The sequence below is a fragment of the Musa acuminata genome, chromosome BXJ3-9 (assembly GCF_036884655.1).
Source record: "Musa acuminata AAA Group cultivar baxijiao chromosome BXJ3-9, Cavendish_Baxijiao_AAA, whole genome shotgun sequence".
Lineage (NCBI taxonomy): Eukaryota > Viridiplantae > Streptophyta > Magnoliopsida > Zingiberales > Musaceae > Musa > Musa acuminata.
In genome coordinates this window covers 6,224,087-6,247,388 of record NC_088357.1, presented here as the reverse complement: position 1 = coordinate 6,247,388, position 23,302 = coordinate 6,224,087, and the positions used below count along the sequence as shown (strand labels likewise).

Below are 23,302 nucleotides of genomic sequence, written 5' to 3'. Positions count from 1 at the left end.
TGAGAACTCGATCCAAATTTTGCAAGACTCATATGTCAGCGATGTTTCTCAAGACTTTGCTCTTCCTGTTCCTCCTCCACCGAGCAGTTGCAGACTCTTGTGGTGGTAATGATGGGTTCACCTTCAATGGATTCCGTTGCCACAATATTGCTCCCGACGGGATCGCGTCGATCACCTCCGACGGGCTTCTCGTGGTCACCAACAATACAATCCAGTCGATGGGCCACGCCTTCTACCGAACCCCACTTCGCTTCAGAGATTCTCCTAATGGTACCGTCTTCTCCTTCTCCACCACTTTTGTGTTTGCCTTCATCTCAGAACTCGCGGATCTTGGCGGGGATGGGATGACCTTCTTAGTTTCCCCCACCAAGGACTTCTCCGGAGCCTTAGGTAATCAGTATTTAGGCCTCTTCAATTCAAGCAGCCGCGGTAACTCGACCAACCATGTCCTTGCGATCGAGCTTGACACAATCGGTAACCCCGAATTCCAAGATATCGATGATAACCATGTCGGGATCAATATCAACGACATGAAATCTAATGAGTCCCGCACTGCTGGTTATTATCTGAATGACACTGGTTCGATCGAAAATCTAAGCCTCAGTAGCGGCCAAACCATGCAAGTTTGGGTAGACTATGATAGCCATGAGATGCTACTTAACGTGACCTTAGCTTCAATCCCAATGGCCAAACCCCATAGACCTCTCTTATCTGCGGTCGTCAATCTTTCAAGCGTGTTGTTGGAAACGATGTATGTTGGATTTTCCTCCTCCACTGGTCCTTGGCTAACATCTCATTACGTCCTTGGTTGGAGTTTTAAGATGAATGGCGTAGCCCAAGCTCTCGACTTCTCCCTGCTGCCTTCTCTTCCTCGTGCGAAATCAAATCACAAGTTAAAGGTTTTGCTCATCGGGCTGCCCCTGGCGTCGGCTGGACTTGCTGTGATCATCGTGTCCATAGTGAGGTGGAGGATCAAGCATGCAGAAGTGCTCGAGGATTGGGAGCTTGAGTATGGGCCTCATCGGTTCTCCTACAGAGATCTGTTCGTCGCTACAAAGGGTTTTAAAGATAAGGAGCTGCTCGGAATAGGCGGATTCGGAAAGGTCTACAAGGGGGCCCTACAGACTTCTAAATCAGAGATTGCGGTGAAGAGAGTGTCTCATGAATCAAGTCAGGGCATGAGGGAGTTCATAGCAGAGATCGTCAGCCTCGGCCGCCTCCGCCACCGCAACCTTGTTCAGTTGTTGGGCTATTGCCGGCGCAAAGGGGAGCTGCTGTTGGTGTATGATTACATGCCCAATGGCAGCCTGGACAAGTTTCTGTATGGCCAAGACAAGCCTACTCTGGATTGGGCGACGCGCTTCCGGATCATCAAAGGCGTGGCATCAGGGCTTCTGTATCTACATGAGGACTGGGAGCAAGTCGTCATCCACAGAGACATCAAGGCGAGCAACGTGCTGCTCGACCATGAACTGAACGGAAGGTTGGGTGACTTTGGCCTGGCAAGGTTATATGATCATGGAACCGATCCACACACCACCCGCATCGTCGGAACCATGGGTTATCTTGCTCCCGAGCTTGTTCGAACAGGCAAGGCGACCACCATCACCGACGTGTTTGCGTTCGGGGTCTTCCTCTTGGAGGTTGCTTGCGGGAGGCGGCCGGTGGACTCGGTCGCGTCCGGGGAGGAGCTGATTTTGTTGGATTGGGTGGTGGAGAATTGGCGGCAGGGATCGATACTTGCGACGAGGGATCCGAGGCTGGGACAAGAGTACGTGGTGGAGGAGATGGAGCTGGTTCTGAAGCTTGGATTTCTGTGCACCCATCCTTTGCCGGCAGGCAGGCCGAGCATGCGGCAAGTGGTGGAGTATTTGGAGGGGGAGGCAGCACTTTCGGAATTGTCGCCCACCTACCTCAGTTTCAGCGTTCTGGCGATGCTTAACAATGAAGGCTTCGATGATTACATCATGTCGTATCCTTCGTCGGGAGCCCCTTCATCCGCCATTTCTCAAGCTCGGTGAGATCATGCGGTAGCTCACCATGTCACTCGCGCTATCTATCTTTCCTTCCAGTCTTAAAGATTTAGCCTTTGTTTTTTTCACTTGAAAGGAAGTGATTGTTTTTTTACGTGTTTTCATTGCATTTTACAATCACGAGATCGAACAAAACTGAAATTGTCGATCCTGCAAAGATGGCAAGGAAGGGGTGAGAAAGAAAAGAAATAAGATAATATACTTCTGGATTTTTGATGATTTAAAGTAAATATACTGATAGATGTCTTTGGAATATGTTATTGCCATCCATTACGACATCAAATGTTTTATGTATGGAGTCGATCGTAAAAAGGATCGAAGAAGTCGTCCTCCTTCTCTGCGGTGGAACTGAGAGGCACGAGGAGCTTTCACCTCTATTGATACGCGATCTAGTAGAAAGAGAGGAAGAATAGCTTTTGCCTGGATCATCCATGCTCGACTTGGGCATCATCACAATTAAACTTTGACTCATCTAAAAATAAATTTAATTCCACCAATAATGGGTCCACATTTCTCAATATTTTTTTCTCAAATATGATAGGATTAAAAGTGTGAGTTGTAATTAGTATTTTAAAAAAAAATCAATATGTCGTTTATGTATCAAAAACACTAGTACAATTAGGAATATTCATTAAGGAGTGTTCAAATCAATTCGATTTGAACTGAACCATTAGAATCACATTTTCAATTTGATTTAGTTAAAATAAGATAGTTTGAATCGAAACCGATTTGGATCTATCTAATCAAATTGATCTAAAATCAATTAATCCCATTTGATTAACTAGTTATCTAATTTATAATTTTAAATATTTTTAAAAATATATTTTTAATGAATCAATTCAATCGATTGAACCAAATCAGAATCTTAGTCCCATTAAACAACATTTATGAAATTGAGCTCAAGTCATTTATCAAATTAGACCTTTGTGTCGTTCGATCGCATTCCATCCATTTCTGAATTGGACCGTGACATTTCGGGACGTAGACTATTGTACTACTTTGAGATGTGTGCATCATGTCCGTTGTGAATACTTAGTTTGGTCCGACATGTCTGTCAACTATCGCTATGTGTGATACCAAAATATTCTCTATCAGATAAACGGAGAAAAATATATTGAAGAATAAAAATAAGGTGAGAAAAAAAAAAGAAAAAAAACCTTTTTGGTCTGTGAGGGTCCATTCACGTCCTGTGTTTGCTTCACCGTTGGCGTTGCTGTCACTGAGCAAAAAAATCTACATGCGTACGTGACTTTCTTTGTTTTCCATAACATCAAGTGTCCAATTTTTTCTTTGGGTCGTCTGTGTTATCATCGATTGGCCATTTACATCATAGATTTGTATGCATATGTATTAACAGGGAAAACAAGGCAAAATTAAAATGGACTCCTTGGCAGTGTAGAGTTGATCTCATATTTTGAACTTATGTGCTGACTGTGAGACACTGAAGACTACGACTCTCTCCGACGACGGCGATAAACGGGTTCCGAAACATATTAACTACACTTTGGGAACTATTTGGTCCTCCGAACGAGTTGCAGACTTTGCACGACAAATATGGCTGCCGTGTTTCTCAAGTAACCTATAAAACTAAGCCGATGATACCCGATGAAAGCAGACTTAAGTTAGTAGAACAGCAAAAATAATATCAAATTCAAGTTGAATTAGTGTACGTGGGGCCGTGTGGGCCAGGATCCATATGGGGTGACTGCGAGACGCTGAAGTCCACGACTCTCTCCGACGACGATCAACCAACTCCGAAATATATGAACTGTCTGGTCCTCTGATCGTGTTGCAGATTTTGCACGACACATATGGCCGCCATGTTTCTCCAGACTTTGGTCAGCCTCCTCCTCCTCCTCTTCTTCCACAAAAAGCTTGCAGCCTCCGGCAGCGAAAGCCATGAATTCATCTTCAATGGATTCGGTGGCGCCAATCTTACGCTCGACGGGGTGGCATCCATCACCTCCAGTGGTCTGCTGAGGATCACCAACGCGACAACGCAGGTGAAGGGCCACGCCTTCCGTCCATCCCCACTTCGTTTCAGCGATCAAACTACTGGTAAAATCTTCTCCTTCTCCACCACTTTCGTCTTCGGCTTCATCCCAGAATTCGCCAATCTTAGCGGCCATGGAGTCGTCTTCTTGATTTCTCCCACCAAGGACTTGTCCGGTGCCTTAGGAAGTCAGTTCTTAGGCGTCTTCAACCAGAGCAACAATGGGAACTCGAGCGATCATATTCTTGGCATCGAGCTTGACACAATCTATGACCCTGAATTTCAGGATATTGATGACAATCATGTCGGAATCGACATTAACAGCCTGACATCTAACTCTTCCCACACCGCTGGTTATTATGCTGATGACTCTGGTTTGTTCAAAGCTTTAAGCCTTAGAAATGGTGAAGCCCTGCAAGTTTGGATAGATTACGACGCCCAAGAGATGATGCTTAATGTTACCCTAGCTTCAATCCAAATGGCCAAACCCCAAAAACCTCTCTTATCCGCGATCATCGATCTATCAAGCGTGCTAACAGATCCCATGTATGTTGGCTTCTCCTCATCCACTGGTTCTCTCTTGACGTCTCATTACATTCTGGGTTGGAGCTTTAAGATGAATGGAGTAGCTCAAGCTCTCGACTATTCCCTACTACCCTCGCTCCCTCGTGTGAGACCCAAGCGAGGATCAAAGGCGTTGACCATTTCACTGCCTCTAGCATCAGCTGGACTAGTTCTAATCGTCGTAGGAGTCGTGGCTTTCATCGTAAGATGGAGGATCAAGTACGCAGAGGTCCGCGAGGACTGGGAGCTTGAGTACGGCCCTCATCGGTTCTCCTACAAAGACTTGTACGAAGCTACCAAGGGTTTCAAGGACAAAGATTTGCTCGGAATAGGCGGATTCGGAAAGGTCTACAAGGGGGTGCTACAGGCTTCTAAATCGGAGATTGCGGTGAAGAGAGTATCTCATGAATCAAGACAGGGCATGAGGGAGTTTGTCGCTGAGATAGTTAGCATCGGTCGCCTCCGCCACCGCAACCTTGTTCAGTTGTTGGGCTATTGCCGACGCAAAGGTGAGCTCCTGTTGGTGTATGAATACATGCCCAATGGCAGCCTGGACAAGTTTCTGTATGGCCAAGACAAGACAACTCTGGATTGGGCGACGCGGTTCCGGATCATCAAAGGCGTGGCATCAGGGCTTCTGTATCTACACGAAGATTGGGAGCAAGTCGTCATCCACAGAGACATCAAGGCGAGCAATGTGCTGCTCGACCATGAATTGAATGGAAGGTTGGGTGACTTCGGCCTAGCAAGACTATACGATCATGGGACTGTTCCCCTGACCACCCATGTCGTGGGAACCATGGGTTATCTTGCTCCCGAGCTTGTTCGAACCGGCAAGGCGGCCACCATCACCGACGTGTTTGCATTCGGAATCTTCCTCTTGGAGGTTGCTTGTGGAAGGCGGCCGGTGGACTCGATCGCGTCCGGGGAGGAGCTGATTTTGTTGGATTGGGTGGTGGAGAATTGGCGGCAGGGATCGATACTTGCGACGAGAGATCCGAAGCTGGGAGATGAGTACGTGGTGGAGGAGGTGGAGTTGGTTTTGAAGCTTGGATTGCTGTGCTCGCATCCGCTGCCGGCAGGCAGGCCGAGCATGCGACAAGTGGTGGAGTACTTGGAGGGCGAAGCAGCACTTCCGGAACTGTCACCGACGTACCTCAGCTTCAGCGTTCTGGCGATGCTTCACAATGAAGGCTTCGATGATTACATCATGTCGTATCCTTCGTCGGTGGCCATTTCTGGAGCTTGGTAATTGCAGATGGGAAGCATTACATTATGACAGTTGTTGTCTCCCATCTCCTGTTCCTTTTGTTAGTCGATACAATTATTGACTTCAGATTAACATTGGCAGTATAGTAGAGTGAGCTCTTATTGATGACATTTGCTCAGGCGATTTATTTTGTGTGCTTAATTTGATTTAAATCGATTAATATAAAAAAAAGATATTCTCAAACTAGAATTAATTATAACCTTCAAAATTAAATTATTAATGAACCGGTTGAGATCAAATTAATTTTAAATTGATTCGATTTAAAATTTTAATTTGATTTGAACGCCATATTAATCCTTCCTTTGAGCCAAATCCCTCTCCACCAACTAGAGAAGTTGGCAATATGACACCCATAATGCCCATAACTAGAATCCAACCTTAACATGCAATCGACATCATCCAAGACATCCATAGTATCCTTGCACATCGAACAGACCCGACCACTGCAAATTCCTAAACCTCTAATCTAATGATTGCAAGGAGATAGACAACGTAGCAATTTCCACCATAAAGAGTTTGATTCCCGGTATGTTCGAAAGCTTTTAAATTAAATGTCACTCCTCACTTACACCCATAGATAGGGCTTAGAGTACCCTCAAAATATATATGGACTACCTCTGCTACAACACACTATCTTGGTGACCCGAGACGACCGGTGTCGACTACCTCTGCTACACACTATCTTGACTCATGACTCGTTGCGCAACTCTTTCACTGTAACCTCCGATCTAGAAGACGGTGGCACGGCCTTGAAGAACTCCCTTGTCCATGAGCATCTGATCGTCTTCCTCGCCCAACTCTGTGATCTGATATATCAATCAGGTCCTCTCAGGAAACCTTAATGTACATCGGAAACCTGTTTTGAGGCCAATCACCTACAGCAGCAGGCTTATGGTTTGAGCTTTGCCTTCCTTCCCTCCAGCCACATACCCACCATTCTCCACCTTCTCGTCCTTGCCGCTCCCGATCGCTACGAACTCTCGGCCGCTCCCCGCCTCCTGCAGCATTTGCACCACCGTCCTCATCGACGGCCGCATCGTCGGCAGCCTCGCCGTGCACAGCACCGCGACGCGCAGCACCTTGACGGCTTCCTCTCTCGCCCACTCCGGGATTCTCCCGTCCACCAGAGCCATCACGCTCTCCCTGCTGATCATCCTCCCCGCCACCCAGCAGACGATGTCTTTGTTCTCCCCGTACTCCGCCTCTATCGGCTGTCTCCCCGTCACCAGCTCCATCAGCACCACCCCGAAGCTGTACACGTCGCTCTTCTCGTTTACCTTCCATGTGTACGCGTACTCTGCACATCCAGGGCGAAACATATCAGCGGCAGGAACAGAGTTTGCGATGCTCGGAGACCTCTATGAAGAAGCTTCGAAATCGATGAGTAAAAGAAAGCACAAAAGCAGCGGCGATCGAAACCAATTAGCTGACTACTGATACAGCGCAGAGGATCATCTACCTGGGGCGATGTAGCCGTGGGTACCGGCGATGACATGAGCAGCGGAGGCCTCCCCTGCTCCTCCTCCTGCAGGAGCGGACTGCAGGATTTTGGCGAGGCCGAAGTCTGCGATGCGCGGCTTGAGGCAGTCGTCCAGGAGAATGTTGCTGGACTTGACGTCCCGGTGCAGGATGGGACGGTCCCACCCGTGGTGCAGGTACTCCAGCCCCCGTGCCGCCCCCACCGCGATCTCGTACCTCTCCTCCCACCCCAACTCCTCCTCCTTCCCCGCCGCTGCCGCCGACACTGGCCCGTGCAGCCGGTCCCAGAGGCTTCCGTTGGGGAGGTGCTCGTACACCAGCAGGCTCCACTCCTCGCTCGTGATGCTGCAGTACAGCTTAACCACGTTGACGTGCCGCACCGCGCTCAGCGTCCCTACCTCCGCCTCGAACTCCCTCGCGGCTGATCTCCTTCTTACCCGCCTCCGCGCTGCCAGCATCGCCGCCGTGCTCCACTCCTTCGTGCCCCCCGCCGCGTCGCGCCATATCTGCTTCACCGCCACAACCTCCCCGCTACCCAACTCGACTCGGTACACCTCTCCGGACCCGCCCTTTCCGATGAAGTTGTCCGGCTTGATCCCGTCGACGATCTCCTGCTCGTCGAACGTCAGGATCCGGAACGACTTCATGTCCCACGATGGATCCTTAACGACGGCCCGTCCGCAGCCGCGTGCGTCGGCTCGGCGCTTCTTTAGGACGATGTAGAAGCCGAGGCAGGCGAGGAGTACGGCGGCACCGGCGAGGAAGCATGTGAGGATGATGCGAAGCTCATCCGAGGAAGCCCTCCGGACGGAGGAGCAGCGCCTGAGCGAGCTGAGGCTGTTGGCGCCGCTGCCATCGATGCAGAGGCCGGGGTTCCCAGCGAAGCTACTGCTGTATGCGGGGATGGCGAGCCCCGCGGGCACGGCGCCTGTGAGGCTGTTGTTGGAGAGGTCAAGGGCGGACAGCTTCAGCGTGGTAAGGGTCGCTGGGATCTCGCCGGAGAGCTGGTTGTTGCTCAAGTCCAGCGAATTGAGCCTCGTCAGTGCGCCGAGGCTCGCGGGGATCGGCCCGGAGAGCTTGTTCTTGGCGAGGCTGACGGAGTTTAACGAGACGCACGAGCCGATCGCATCTGGGATCGCTCCTGAGAAGCTGTTGCTTTCCAAATAAAGATATGACAGGTTCTTTAACCCTCCAATGCTCGCCGGAATCTCACCGGAGAATTCGTTGTTCGACAAGTATATTTTCACAATCGACTCCATATCTCCGATCTCCGACGGCAGTTGGCCGGAGAACCGGTTGTTGTCGAGAGACAGCTGGTATAAAGACTTTGCTTTGCCGATCCCGGCGCCGATTGGGCCTTCGAACTGGTTGATGGAGAGGTCGATTAACTGCAGATTGGGCAGGCTCCAGAGCCCGGCGGGAACGTTGCCGGAGAGCGAATTGTTGTTTACCCTGAACCGAATCAAAGACGAGCAGTTGGTGTAGCTCGCCGGGATCGCCCCGGTGAATTTATTCTCCAGCATGAGAAGCTTCTTCATCGTCCCCTTCCTGCACATATCCGGTGGGATGCCGCCCGTGAAGAAGTTGGTCGACACGTCGATGAAGATGAACTCCGTCCAGCTCCCGAGCTTCGCCGGCAGCGACCCGTTGAGCCGGTTCGAGTAGAGTGAGAGGTTTACGAGGTGCCGGAACTCCCCGAACTCCGGCGGGACCTGGCCGGAGAGGTCGTTCATAAACAGCTGTAGCGACACGAGGTTCGTCAAGTTCCGGAGCTCAGAGAGGCCGCCTTCCAGTTGGTTCATGGACGCGTCGAAGAAGGCCAGCTCTGAGAGGTTCCCGAACCCGGCCGGGATCCTCCCGGTTAGCGAATTATTATAGAGCTCCAGTTGCCAGAGTTTAGAGAGTCTTGTGATCTCCGAAGGGATCCCGCCGGTGAGGAAATTGTCGGCGAGCTCGAGGTCGACGAGCTCGGCCAAGTTTCCAATTGATGCCGGGATCTCACCGTGGATATTGGAGTCCGAGAGGAAGAGCCAGTTGAGCTTGGTCAAGCTCACAACCACCTCCGGGAAGGGATTGGGATCGAACGGGTTATCCCCGAGACTCAGCTGTTCCAACTCGGTGAGGCCACCAAGCGAACTCCACGGGAAGACGCCGGTGAAGGCGTTATCGGAAAGGTTCAAGACTTGGAGCTTGTTGAGCGGCGCCAGGTCGGGGACGGCCCCGCCGAGGTAGTTGAAGGCGAGGTCGAGGTGGCGGAGGCCAGTGCAGTTGCGGACGTCGGTGGAGACGGAGCCCGTGAGGCTGTTGGAGCCAAGGGAGAGGGCGGAGAGCGAGGGGAGACGGCAGAGGGAATCGAACGCGATCTCGCCCGAAATGCCGGTTTCTGTGAGGTCAATCTCCGACACGGAGCCCTTGGAATCACACTTGATTCCGGTGAAGCTGCAAGCGGAGCTACCTGCATCCCAAGATTGGAAGACAATGGCATTGGTGGAGGCCTTTAGGGATGCTTTGAATTGTAAGAGGATTTGGAGCTCTTCATCGGGAGTTGACGTGCCTCCGGGGAGGAGGCACAGGAAGAGGAGGGAGAGGAGGGGGAGGAGGAACAGGTAGTGGTGGTGGCGGTGGCGAAGGTGCAGCATCTTTTGGGAGGAGATGGTGGTGGTGGAGTCTGGTTTTGCTACGTTTTAATCAATATAACAATTGGAGACGAAGCCTCGGCAGGAAGTAGAGAACTGATGTCAGCCCACGAGGCAGTCGATCGGCCTAATCTTTTCCGGCTTTTGTCGTTTGGTGACGTGGGCGTGCATGAATTCCTCGTGGCCGCCGAGTTGGACTTCTATGTTGCTCAGTCGGTCAACCTCACAGCTGAACGTCGACAGCTAGTTTCTGCTACCACTATATCATACACTCGGATATAACTGAATCCTGATTGGAGAAGTAAACAACGGCCCCACCGCAGGCGTGACGGTGTGGGACAAACACGCAAGAGACGTTCCCATCCGATTACCCCATGCACGAATCTTAAGGTAGAGATCTGATGATCCTAAAACAAAACGTTGAGTAATGTAGTGGGATTCCCCCCTCCAATGATTGGGCACGGTGATGCGTTTCTCTTCGTCAACAGCACAAGGGAACAGTACGTCCGTGGAATTCATGTTTCTGTCTACCCACAAGATAATTTTCTGAAATGCCTATAGAGATCCCAATTACCCTATTCTGTGCATGGATATGAGATGAAGCTTCATTATAAGCTTCCAGTGCAGAAAGATAGAATCACAGTAGTCTCATTTCATGATATCAGAGATCAGATCAGAACCGAAGCCATACGGTCAACTAATGAACAGTACCAGTCGTCTGGGTATTAAAAAGGTGTTTCCTTTTTGTGTCCGTTCTCATAGAAAGACGATGAAGCTCTCGAAGTTTGGCCACACAATTTGTAGCCATGAATGATGCAGACACCTTATGAACACCATCAGTTCTTTTCAGCCCGCAATCTTTTGGATCCATATGTCACTGTTGGAAAGGGGATTGCACAAAGACCATCTAGAAGGCCTTTCTTTATCTTCTAGAATTACCACCACCTTTGGGCCCACTACTGTAAACAAGTTCACTAGTTGGTGGTGTCAAAGTTGTGATGGATTATATAGATAGGGAAGATAAGGGAAATGAGTGAGGGACAATTTATATATTGTTAGGAAAAGAACTGATTGAATGAGATAATATTATTAACAAGGAAATATGATCAAGAAGTGGTTGTCAATCCCAATCATGGATTAGTCAAAAGGAAGCTTCCTTTCTCTGAGCCTTGATCAGTGTAGTGATTGAGTCCCCTCATGACTCAATGTGCACAAGTCCAACTACTTTTGGTGCTCCTTCCCATAATTCATCCCACCACTCTGTTTCTGCCAAACTGATTTATATTTCAATCACTTAAAATGCTCATATCCAGACTGTCATGGTTCAGTGTCCATTTAGTACATATCATGGTCTCAAAAAGTCAAAAGATTCATTGGCCTTTCTCTTGTAGTCTTCCTTCTAAGTGCCTCTCTCTCTCTCTCTCTCTCTCTCTCTCTCTCTCTCTCTCTACTGTTGTTCTGCCATAATATTTCAGCAACAGAGTTGAACAACAAATCTACTTTGTTGATCAAAACAGCATCTCCAAAGTTACTATTCTCTTCTCCCAATTCAGTGTCCATTTAGTACATATCATGGTCTGAAAAAGTCAGAAGAGTTCATTGGCCTTTCTCTTGGTAGGCTTCTAAGTGCTCTCTCTCTCTCTCTACTGTTGTTCTGCCATAATATTTCAGCGACAGAGTTGAACAACTATCTACTTTGTTGATCAGAGACAGCATCTCCAAAGGTTCTATTCACTTCTCCCTATTCAATGGAAGGTTGTCAATATCTATCCATGACAATGATTTCATCTAGAAATGTAGGACAAAATTTATTTGATTGTGTTCTGGAAACATTACCATACTCCAAAGGAATTTTTAGTGGCCAATAGTGTTGCCTTTTGGTGTCTCTGAAAGGTCAGATTAACTCTGTTTCTAAGAGGAGGAAATCAGGCTTTGAAAGTTCCCATGAACCTCAGCAAATAGATAGCATTGGACTAATGTTTTGATTATCTAACCTCTGAAAGATTGCCATGCTATGGCAACAAAAAGATCTAAAGATCAAACACCTCTTATGATGTCTTCAATTTCATAGAAGGAATGTTGTCATTGCTTTCTTTGAAGTTATGTTTTATCACCATAAGTTTGATACATCTAAGAATTATCTATAATTTAGTGCATTATCACAATAGCATTTTAATTTGAAGCCCCAATTATACACACCTATAAGAGCCCATAGTCTAAGGGGAGCACCCAACCCAATCCATACGCAATTGTCACCCTCAAGAGAGAGGTTAATTGGGTCCAATCGAATGAGAAATGTCCGAATTACGAGCCCAATCCAACTCTAAATGTGCCACCATCATAGTTAGGTCGAACCAACGGCGTAAAAGCGGCACTACGGCAAACCTGAAAGAAAAGCTCATCGATTCTTCACCGCTAAACCCTAGCCTTTGCCCTGGTCCGTCGCGGCCGCCGCTTCGTAGGCAGAGAGATGACAACCGAAGACAAGCCCGAGGTCGACCTGCGTCTCCTCTCCAGCCTTCTTGACGAAGAAGAAGAAGAAGGAAAGGAAGAAGTAGAGAAGGGATTACCAACAGATGACGAGGCTGCAATGTTAGATGTTGCCGAGGGCGGCGAGAATGGGGATCAGCGGTACTACCTGACCTCCATCCAATCCACGGTGGTCATCCGCCAGATCCGATCGCAGGGTCTCTCCTTCCAGCTCTGGCCCGCCGCCTCCTCCCTCGTCTCCCTCCTTGACAGCCGTCCCTCCGCCCTCCTCCTGCCGGCTACCTCCCAGATCCGGATCCTCGAGCTCGGCTCCGGCACAGGCCTCGTCGGCATCGCCGCCGCCGCCATCCTCGGCGCCAGCGTAACCCTAACCGACCTCCCCCACGTCCTCCCCAACCTCCGGTTCAACGCCGAGTCCAACGCCGCCGCCGTGGCCTCCCGCGGCGGCTCCCTCGACGTTCGCCAGCTGCGGTGGGGGGAGGACGAGGACGCCGCGGCCCTGGTCGATGGCGAACCAGCATTCGACGTCGTCGTGGCGTCGGATGTGGTTTACTATGAACACCTGATCGACCCGCTGCTGCGGACGCTGCGGGTGTTCGTGACGAGCGAGGCGGCCTTCGTGATGGCGCATCTGAGGAGGTGGAAGAAGAGGGACTCCGTGTTCTTCCGCAAGGCGAGGAAGCTGTTCGACGTGGCCGTGGTGCACACCGACCCGCCATTGCCCGGAAAACGACTCGGGGTGGCTGTATACCGCTTCACAGCGAAAAGAAAGCTCTTATGATAGGATCAGCAACGAGATTAAAACTGTTGCTTGATTCCTTCGGTGGCTCAATCAAAGCTTTGAACCTCTCTGAAGAAGATTCATAATCTCAAAACTAGTCACCATGATAGATTGGTTTCTACCAAATCTTGCTTTAATCTCTATATTGTGTTTCTTGGTTATGTCCATACATTCATGCTTTGCATTTAAATCTGGAATATATACCAAATAACACAACAAATACATTTGTATCAAACACTTTGGATTTAGCATGTGATAATATGGGGGCTGCTCTTGTCATGTAGCAGAAAGATCATATTCAGCTCGTTATGGGGTAGCAGAAAGATGTCTTGGATTTCATATAACTGTCTTAAGAAGAACTTGTGTCAACCATTCAAGTCAACTCAACATACTACAACGATTGGTTGCCATCTAAGCTACCGTAATCAAAGCCATTGTTCTTCAACAATCTAAAAGAACTACCTTGTCCAAACAAGCTAAAATCCACAATTTATAGTGCAAGAGCAAGATGAAAAGAAGAACAACAAGAAGAACGAGGTAAAGGAAGAGTTGCATGGATTCACCCAAATAGAAGACAGAACAAAGTTATGGAAACTGGCAGAAGATGGAAGACGACATGTAGTGAGTAAGTGGGTTCAAGAGCTCCTTCGAGGCTGTCGACTCTTTCTCTTTCTTCTCTCTGGTTCATCTTCTTGTCGATGTTGGTTTTGATCTGCAGTGAGTTCTTCCTTCTTGGCAGAAGGTGAGGAGGATGCTTCGGGTTCCTTCTGCTCCCCTTCATCTCCTACGCTCCTTGCTTGCTCCTTGGATTCTTCCTCCTCCTCCCTAAGCTCCTCTTCTTCTGTCTCGTCGTCTGCTGCCACTTTGCGAGGCCTGCCTCTCTTTCTTCCACCATGTTGTGGAGCTGTGGCTTGAACTGATGATTCCACACCAGAAATTTCTGAGGTCGATTTCTTCTTGGCTCTCTTCTTGCCCATCTCCGACATCCGATCACAATCCGATCTTTCCTGTTCCTCCTCGAATCACAAAGCAAAACAAGCTTGTGTTAGATATCTACATAGCTCTTCGAGAACTGTGCTATCTATCATCAGTGGATATGAACTATATGTTCTCGACCTTATAAACACACCACGAAAAACCTTGTTTGGAAAAGCCTAAATAAGCCCATGAAATATATTCTTCTTTCCCTTTCTCGTCACCTGTCTATATAGAACTGCACCTGATCCTCTTGTAATATGATCAACACAGTACTCCCTCTCACACCCGAGTGCGCGGAAAAAACAACGAAACGAGAAAAGGGACGCTCGTGCAGTGGGGACTCGACACAGTACGAGATCCAAATCGCAGATCTCAGTGCCATGTTTCAGGTAGCCAGTTCAACAGCGTGTGATCGCGGGCACAGTACAGACCAAGTTTGAAAGCAACAGTACTGACACTGCAGAATAATAATGCATGGACAGTGCTCTCCTAATACTATCAATCATATCATATATCATGGATTGAGTACTATGAAAAGAAGTGTGAATACTATGGATTTAACTATGAATGATAACAAGAAGAATCCATATGATCCATCCCACGACACTACACTTGGTAGTTCATCGTTGATCTATGCAGTCTCATTTCTTCTAATCCTCATCGAAATATATGAATCAATCTCCATAAGGGTTGGCCATACAGAGAGAGGAAAGAAAACAACTTAGTTGCTACATATATGAGTGAGAAGAGATGGTAAAACCTTAATCATCATCTTGATACATATATGAGTGTTGTATGGTTATGAGGTAATGACTCGCCTTGACCAACTATCGTCTCAGCCGAATGAACTACCATGTTGTCACGAAGTCAACATCCTTGTTGATGCTGCATTGACGACCACTGTCGGCAATACGATCTCTTGTGAATTGGAAAAGAATTCTTTGGGACACAAAGCAGTCGTGCAGCTTCCTGCATGCAGTCGAGCCGGCGATTCCGTCCGCTAGTTTAGCAGCCAAAGAGTACGAGAGGAGGGACAGTCAATGCGTTTAGGGATGCCATGCATGCACGACATCAAACCCAAGGGGGATGTGGGCGAGGAAGACGATGCGATGGATCTTGTCCCTCTCCCTCTTCATGTCCTCACCTTGTGTTCATGTCCCCTACGTCGAATTCTCCTGTGGATGCGAGAGTCATCAAATTCCAATTTTTTTGTCAACGATATCAGAGTGGAGAATATTGTGAATTGGAATCATGAAACAGTCACCCACTACAGACCGATCACGAACGTGAGGTCTGATGTGGATAGAACCATTTCAGGCCAAGAAAGCAAATTGGTGGCTCAGTATTCCTTGGACCATTACGAAGCTGTACCGAGCTCTGATGAAGATGGAGACCATGTGCTGTTGGTTTGCTCTTGTACAGAACTGTGATGGAAGATTCAGCTGGTCCTCCAAGAAGAAGAAGAAGAAGAAGAATAGCAAAACAATGGTCCTCAAGGATTGATAGCGTTTGCAGGACGTGACTCATCATGCGACACACACATCTTCTTTTGGTGCTTTCGGTGTTCAATGCTTTGGTAGATTATCATTATCTTTGACTACTGTTTTCGAATTAATGATTCTTATTTGAAATGTGATGAAAAGAATAAAAGATAAAGAATAATTATTGAAGAAGCTTTATTGAAAAGCTTTATTGAAGTAGCTTTAGCTTAGTTTGAATGCATTAACATGTCCCTCTCCTATTTATACAGATTAAGAGGGAAAATAGAAAAAGTTGGAATAGAGGTACAGCAGAGGAGGAAGCAAGTTGTAGCGATGCTACAATAGAGAAGAAAGCTGCAACAGAGGAGGAAAGGTGGGGCAGTGCTGGTGAGCGTAGCACTAGAGACGCCACAGCGGAAGGGAACGGACGTTGGCGCAAAGTGATAATGGAGAAGATAGTTTTATTCAAGTAACAAGAAGAGAGCTTGCTCTAGGTAAGCAGAAAGTTACAGTAGAGGAGGAAAGGTGGGGCAGTGCTGGTGAGCGTAGCATTAGAGACGCCACAACGGAAGGGAACGGATGTTGGTGCAGAGTGACAATGGAGAAGACAGTTTTATTCAAGCAACGAGAAGAGAGCTTGCTCTAGGCAAGCGGTCTGATACCATGATGGAAATAATAAAAGATAAGAATAATTATTGAAGAAGATTTATTAAAAAGTTTTATTGAAGTAGCTTTAGCTTAGTTTGAATGCATTAACATGTCCCTCTCCTATTTATACAGATTAGGAGGGAAGATTTTCCTCATATAGTTAAGGAAATCTTATCTACTATCAAAACTAATCTCAATGTTTACTCTTTTTCTAACTTTTATGGTCTCTCGTCACTCGATTAAATTGGCAAAACCATATCAAAGTCTCATATTTGTCACTCCTTTTTAATGTTTTACTAAAAATATTCATGCATTACGAATTGCACAATACACTCAGATTTCGTTCGATGTTTTATTTTTTAATCCACTCGTTCAATCTTTAACAACTTAGGCTTTTGGAATTTGTTTTCATCATATTTTAGTATCTTTGGGCAACAACAATAATATACTACAAAATAGATATTCCAATTAGCTTATTTCATCAGATCCCATATTCATTATTTATCTTTTAGAAATAAATAACTATAACAATAGGAAGAAAAATGTGGGGGGGTGCAAGATAAAATAAATTAAGCAAGAAAATGAGAAATAGAAATTATATCACCATAAAGAACTTCACACATACATGTTTAGATTTTCAAATCCATTTGTTTTCCAAGTGATGACTACTAACATTCTAATCTGTTTCTACTTCTTTGCTCTAATCTTTTTATTAACTTCAAAAAACAAATCCAATAATAACTATTTATTTATATACATATGTTTTAATCTTAATTAATGGAGTTGGCGTGAATACCCAAAGAACATAGAATAATAGATTTGAGTCGTCGTCATTTGCGGACTAAGAAATTTCGTCGAGAGTTGGAGAAGAAGCGAAAGAAATCGTTTGCATGTGAGACAAGACATATCCTATCCAACCGTGATAAAAGAATTGTATGTTTCCTCTGACTCAAATAAATCCATGTCGCCTTTACAAGTCTTCGTTCTCGTCAGAACAAAGTTTCTTCCATACTTAAGCAACAAGACTTGTAGATTTAATATTGGATCGTCACGCCACACAACGAAGAGGACAAGTGATTAGATTATCAACCGCGTGGATAAGGATCTGCCTCCGCACGTCTCGATTACATCTCGTTTGGTCACCACCAGTTTGTTTTTGTCTTTCGATGAGAGTTAGGAAGTGGTAGATTCGCGTACTTCTCCCATTTGAAATGGACTCTTTCTCGTCCATCTAAACACCATCTTTTTCTTTTTCTCTCAGTGAAGAATCATGTTATGTCGTTCTTTCTGTCTCTTAACTTAAGTTGTGTTATGAAATGAGAGTTAGGAAGTGGTAGATTTGCTCAAGTGGAATGATGACAATTGTTTGGATTTCGAACTTTGCTTGACAAGTTTTAGCTGAATTCAGATACTATTAAATTGGCTTCGGATGGATTTGAGTAAGAAAATAGGTAAACTAGTGAAATTTAGGTTTTATATAGAAGTTTACTCTCCACAACCCCCTCTTTCCTATTGATAATTCTTTTATTATCACCAATATTTCTTTTTTTAATAATAATAAAGTATTATTTTACTATTTATTGTCTTAATATTATCGATTTTATTTTCTTCCTCCAGTACCCTTTATTTTCATTTTCATCAATGTCACTCGACCTTTCAAGAGCAAAAAGAAGAGGAGGAGAAAGAAGAAAAGGATAATGAAAAAGGTATTTACGTCTATTTGTAAATAAGTGATATGAAAATATTAAAAAAATTAAAATAAGATTATAAATGATAAAAAATGAATTGAAAATAGTAAACTATTTTATGTATCCTTTCCATTTTTGTTCCTAATATATACCTAAACTACTTAAACTTGATTTGTGTAGGTTTTGAAATGTGTTTAGATAAAAAGTGAGTTACATGAGTTGGATTTAAATTAAATGGGAATTTAGATTACTAATTTATGGGTATTAATTATATACATTATAAATAAGAATAACAACGTGATAATAAAATCATCTTCATTAAAATATTTTTATATCTTCTTCTTTCTATCTCTCGTGTAAGAACAACAAAATCATAAGTTCTAATTATTTAAAGTTTGTTACTCTTGACATTAAAGATATGATGTTGCTTTATCTCTCTCTCCTCATATTACATATATTAATAATTTCACTTTTCTAATTATAACATATGTTGGTCAACGAGTAGATATTTATATCATCTTAAATTATTTGATTTTATTTTATTTTCTATCCATTATTTACAAATGAAAATATTTTTTATATTTTCCTAAATAATTCCACATAGATCTACTTTAGCATTCTCTATAATTAGTTGTATATATATATCACATGTAGCTTTGATGAAGTTTGTCATATTTATTGTGAGTGAAATGCAATTATAGACAATATAATTACTTACATTAGGTTAAAACCTTTTAGCATTATATATTCTCTCTTTTGTGATTATAATTTTTTATGTGATTATAGGATTCTTCAATTCTTAATCGATGTCGGATTATGCGATGTGGTTAACCTCTCAAATTCAATGAAAGGCAATTATCGAAATCAAACCGGTGGGACCCCCAAAAATAATGGTGTGGATCCCAGAGGTTTGGAGCCAATAACCAATCGCCAAACGCACATCGTACAACCCTGTTCTCGACACGACACGGTGGGACACCCACTCCCTTACCAATCTAACATTGTCGAACCAAGCTTTTGGGACCCGCAGAATATGGTGTGGACCCATCGTCATAGCCAATTGGCAAACGTTCATCACGTTACAATCCCTGTCACGCACGAGAAGCTCTGCCACCCACGAAATTACCAAGTCAAACTGGTGGGACCCGCAAAAAAAGGCGCTGTGGATCCCATCGTCATAGCCAATTGCCAAACGCGCATCGTGTTGCAACCCCTTTGCGTACGTCACGAGATGCCACCCACGCGGGTACCCATTTGTCTCCCGGTCGTTCGGAGGTCGGCGTCCGCCGATCCTTTTTGTCCGCTTGTTAGCTCAAGACGATATTTCTCTACGATCGACATCCAAATCGGCACTTCCCATGCGACGGAGCTACGGATGCGAAAGCGAAGGTGGTGGCCGCCGTCTCCTCGATCCGCTTCGGTCGGTGGCCGTCGCTGTTGTCTTTTCTCTTCTCCTCGTGAGAAAGATTTTGCGGTGTGCTTTCCGATTTCTTCTACACCATAGAAACCACAATCGACGAACTCGTGTCGAAGCGGGATTAAAAGGCCAGATTGGTCACCGATATAAATTTCCTTCTCCTCCTATCATAAGTGATCAGCGAGATAAAGTCGCGCTCTTGATAACTTTTTCCCTAATTTGCAAGATTCTGCGTTCTGTAGTTTAATGATTACATGCAATTGGTACTGGGAGTTATCTTTAGGAATATTTTAGAACAGAATTATTAGGGGTTTCTTGTTTTGTCGCTAATAATATTCGGGGTTCTTAGCTCCAAATGGTTTTCTACTACTAATTCTGCGTTCCTTGTGAAGTTTAGCCTTGTCTGGCTGAGTTTGTATAATTCTGCTTCTTGAATTTAGTTATGTTCTTGGTTGTTCGAAGTTCTTGTTTAATTCCTCAGTTTTGGGGTTTTCAGATGAAGGAGCTTTGAAGGTGGTGAGTAAATTAGAAGAATCTGCCAGGAAAGCTGACTTCTTGAATATGGATTGTGGCTACAATTCGCCAAATTTCCGTGGAGACGACGACTCGTCATGCGATTCTGGTAGGAAGATCATCGTCCATCCTCTTTACCTTCCCAAGTCGTCTCCTTGGCTCGACCTGAAGGTCGTTTATGTGAGGTTGAGCAATTATGAGTTCAATGAATCAATTCCTGAGCATCTCACTATTAAGCACATCTCCCTGACTGCGGATACTATCCTGGAAGTTAATGGAAGAAGAAGTGGCATATCCTCTGCCAGTGTCTCTTGCTTGCTTAGAAGAGATAGGATCGATAAGAAGTCAGAAGAAGTCACTTTTGTCAGCACGGATTGTGTAAGGATGACGGGAAGTGTGAGATTTGATGTTTGTGATGGAGATGATATGTTGCTTAGTGGAGTGTTGGAGTTAAGCAATCACAACGGTTTAGATGTAGAACCAAAAAAACATAAAGGGAAATGGAGTATGAGATGCCAAACTGTTGCAACAGCTGCCTATCACTTTTATGATGGAAAGATCAAGGGTTCAGAAGTTCCTTCGCCCATAATTGAGGTATATGTTGCTGGGTGTTCCTCAGGGACTCCCATTATCTTGACTAAGACCATTCAGCTTCGTTGCCAGAAGAAGCATTGCAGGAAGCTGGCGCAGAATTCTTTCCTGGAAGATGAATCCATGAAGTTGAAGAAAGAATTTCCAATGGAGGATGTTCTGAAGGTAAAATCCTACAATAAGGCCGATATGACCATCTTTGAGGTTTCTAAGTGCTGGAACATAGTATTTCGTTCCCTCGACTGAGCTTGTTCTATGAATATTATCTTGTCTTATTTATTCATTGTTCACAGTTTGGTTTTTTTGGGATGCATTTGCAAATGTACTTTTGAGTGCAAGGCATACACATCAATAGTTAAAGATTGTTTTGCTCTATTTTAGTGATTTGTGTAGAACATTTTGTTCTCTTTTTAGGTTCTTATGGCAGTCAGGTAAGAAGAGATATAAACTGGGGGTGGTGGGAGTGGATTATATCAAGATCATGAGCTGGGAACGTATTATGATTTTGAAAATTTCAGATGAGCTGGTGTTTGTTGATAATGTTGACATGAATTTTGAAGTTGCTTTTTCCATGACTATAAGAATACTGTAGGACTAATGCAATCAAATAGTGGTGTTTTGTGTAAGTTCTTTATCCAAATTCAGAATTTGGTCTTGCAAGCTTAATTACACTAGTAGCATATATTTATGACTTTTGTTTGACTTTTCAAGTAAACCCTGGTTATTTATTGAAGTATTCTCTTATTGAGTTTTGGTTTTCCCAAGACATTTGCCATTGTTTTGCAAATATGAAGAATAGCTTGCTTGCATGATTTTTCTTGTCTGCATAGATGTATTTTACTTGCAATTGCAACTCAAAACACTATATATGAAATTCTATATTGGTACTATGTAAGCAAGCCTCTCAAGGTAACTGGTAACTTGTTTGTATAGGTAGGTCAGGCATGTTGAGATGAATTTTATTAGTCTATATGGTTGTATTATTCCTTTTCCCCAATATCGTCTACAAATGCTCATGATGAATGAATATAGACTCATCTTGTCAAACCAAAATATTATGTTCATGAATAGCTTTTGTATGAAACAAAGGTTTTTAATTTCAGTTACTTGATCCATACTCGTCTTGGCCTGGACTGGTATGGGTCTGAGCCTTACCAGCATACCATGTGTTAGTACGCCAGTGCTTATCAAGTTTCAAGAAAAACCTGAAAATGTTGAATAATAAAAAAAAAATACCACCCGATATAAATCCTGCATCAAGTGGTATGAAGCCCTATACCAAACATACTGTGCAGTAGAAGCCCTATATCGAGTCTTCTCTATTAACTGTTTCCTCTTGGTACCATAAATGTGGTGTTGCCAAAGAATCCTTATGATTTGTATTTGCTTGTCAACCTATATATACAGAATTTTTCCAATAAATTCTGTTATACAAATGTTCATACCATCTCAAACAATTTCTTCTGGTCTTTCTACAGTGAAAAGAAAACTGAAATTTGTCTAAAAAGGAATTTCAGAAGGGGTTTCTGTGCCTTTATACATAAATTAAGTTAAATTGGGTTGAGAGGAACTCTTGCATTTTAAACAGGTAAGGATCAGATCCTTAGGAAGAGATGCAGAGATACTACTTTAAAACAAGGTAACTAGATTTTTGTGTTAATTTTTCTTTTATTATGAAATAGATAAGATATTTGCAACAACAAGATGATTTTATTGATGTCTAGCCAACATTGTGTGAAACCTAGCTTAAACCGATGCTTGAGCTTAAAATTTCCACAAACTTGTTGATACTTTGTAGTTTGTATGCACTCTTACCGAACCTTGAAATCTGTTGCTCATGTCAAGTAAAGCTTCAGAAGAGATGAAGGATATTACACTCGAGCAAAATCATTTGATTTTTGTGATAGAATTTAAGGAGCTTTTTTATAGTGCTTGAAACTCTTAAATTAATCCATGAGTCTCAATTTCCATACATTTGCCTATATCCATATGTATCTTTCGTTCTTCCTTCTCACATCAATTAATGACTGACCAAATTCATATGGTCTTTTCTTCACGCAGGTATCAGGGTATGAAGAACAAATATCGGAGAAAGATGCTGATATAGACTATTACAGTTTGCATTCCGGTGCTGCCTATATAGAAGAGGATGGCGAACTCTCATGGTTCAATGCCGGTGTCAAGGTCGGAGTGGGGATCAGTGTGGGTGTCTGTCTTGGCATTGGAATTGGTGTTGGTTTGCTGGTCCGCACTTACCAAGCTACGAGGCGAAACATCAAAAGACGACTTCTGTAATCCAGTCTTCTACTTCCTCTCATGGAACATCTTATTCTTTCGATGCCATTCAGAAGACATGTTAAGCTTTTATTGGATCTTCCTTCCAAGCTTGTTCATGCTGTGGAGTGTCGAGTTCCAGTCAGGACAAAAAGCTAGTTACTGGTTCATCAGCTGATGGTTTGAAAGAGTTCAGGTTTTTGTGTATGCCACAATTTTTACAGACATGAATAATTTCGATCAAATTAATCTAGTTTTGTGTTGTAGACATAAAATTTAGAGCTGGATTTGTCCTCGCAAAACTCGAAATATTATATTGGGCTAACTCCCACATAAGGCTCTGTTTCATGCTATAAATAACGAAGTTGCCACACCCAAGTCTCTGGGTGGGCCATACTTGACTAATATATTCGCTTGCCAAATCATCATCATCATCATATATATATATATATAGCCAAATCACCGA

General features: G+C 44.5%; 4 protein-coding genes and 1 long non-coding RNA gene across 8 annotated transcripts; 3 read left to right on the top strand and 2 right to left on the bottom strand.

The window, feature by feature from the left end:
* The first annotated feature begins 20 nt into the window (after positions 1-20).
* On the top strand, positions 21-5,970 carry LOC103997503 (L-type lectin-domain containing receptor kinase SIT2-like). Its single transcript, XM_065167435.1, has 2 exons — positions 21-1,988; positions 4,193-5,970. The coding sequence occupies exons 1-2, from the start codon at positions 33-35 to the stop codon at positions 5,840-5,842; spliced, it is 3,606 nt and encodes a 1,201-aa protein (XP_065023507.1). The 5' UTR covers positions 21-32; the 3' UTR covers positions 5,843-5,970.
* Positions 5,971-6,389: 419 nt separating this feature from the next.
* On the bottom strand, positions 6,390-10,051 carry LOC135649837 (receptor-like protein kinase 7). Its single transcript, XM_065168715.1, has 2 exons — positions 7,320-10,051; positions 6,390-7,157 (listed from the first exon to the last, which is right to left on the bottom strand). The coding sequence occupies exons 1-2, from the start codon at positions 9,976-9,978 to the stop codon at positions 6,736-6,738; spliced, it is 3,081 nt and encodes a 1,026-aa protein (XP_065024787.1). The 5' UTR covers positions 9,979-10,051; the 3' UTR covers positions 6,390-6,735.
* Positions 10,052-12,339: 2,288 nt separating this feature from the next.
* Positions 12,340-13,415, top strand: LOC135648535 (uncharacterized). Its single transcript, XM_065166294.1, has one exon. It carries the CDS (start codon positions 12,446-12,448, stop codon positions 13,244-13,246), a length of 801 nt encoding a protein of 266 aa, XP_065022366.1. The 5' UTR covers positions 12,340-12,445; the 3' UTR covers positions 13,247-13,415.
* A 369-nt stretch (positions 13,416-13,784) lies between these two features.
* Positions 13,785-14,557, bottom strand: LOC135649147 (uncharacterized). Its single transcript, XR_010501168.1, has 2 exons — positions 14,363-14,557; positions 13,785-14,253 (listed from the first exon to the last, which is right to left on the bottom strand). It is a non-coding gene; the product is annotated as an uncharacterized LOC135649147 (long non-coding RNA).
* A 4,765-nt stretch (positions 14,558-19,322) lies between these two features.
* LOC103997331 (uncharacterized protein At1g01500) lies at positions 19,323-23,089 on the top strand. Of its 4 annotated transcripts, none has more exons than XM_009418508.3 (3): positions 19,323-19,461; positions 19,955-20,727; positions 22,624-23,089. In XM_009418508.3, the coding sequence occupies exons 2-3, from the start codon at positions 20,020-20,022 to the stop codon at positions 22,855-22,857; spliced, it is 942 nt and encodes a 313-aa protein (XP_009416783.2). In that variant the 5' UTR covers positions 19,323-19,461; positions 19,955-20,019; the 3' UTR covers positions 22,858-23,089. The 4 variants fall into 4 exon arrangements, with proteins under 4 accessions (XP_009416783.2, XP_065025581.1, XP_009416782.2 ...); XM_065169509.1 differs by having other exon boundaries at positions 19,382-19,515; XM_009418507.3 differs by having other exon boundaries at positions 19,385-19,586.
* The last annotated feature ends 213 nt before the right edge of the window (positions 23,090-23,302 follow it).

Excerpts from the sequence above, each read along its gene's own strand:
- LOC103997503 (XM_065167435.1), top strand. The coding sequence starts at position 33 with ATGTCAGCGATGTTTCTCAAGACTTTGCTCTTCCTGTTCCTCCTCCAC. Across the intron at positions 1,989-4,192 it reads TGTCGTATCCTTCGTCGGGA|GACTTGTCCGGTGCCTTAGG; the intron begins GCCCCTTCATCC and ends TCTCCCACCAAG.
- LOC135649837 (XM_065168715.1), bottom strand. The coding sequence starts at position 9,978 with ATGCTGCACCTTCGCCACCGCCACCACCACTACCTGTTCCTCCTCCCC. Across the intron at positions 7,158-7,319 it reads CCACGGCTACATCGCCCCAG|AGTACGCGTACACATGGAAG; the intron begins GTAGATGATCCT and ends CTGGATGTGCAG.
- LOC135648535 (XM_065166294.1), top strand. The coding sequence starts at position 12,446 with ATGACAACCGAAGACAAGCCCGAGGTCGACCTGCGTCTCCTCTCCAGC.
- LOC103997331 (XM_009418507.3), top strand. The coding sequence starts at position 19,400 with ATGCGACGGAGCTACGGATGCGAAAGCGAAGGTGGTGGCCGCCGTCTC. Across the intron at positions 19,587-19,954 it reads TGTCGAAGCGGGATTAAAAG|ATGAAGGAGCTTTGAAGGTG; the intron begins GCCAGATTGGTC and ends TGGGGTTTTCAG. Across the intron at positions 20,728-22,623 it reads CAATGGAGGATGTTCTGAAG|GTATCAGGGTATGAAGAACA; the intron begins GTAAAATCCTAC and ends TTCTTCACGCAG.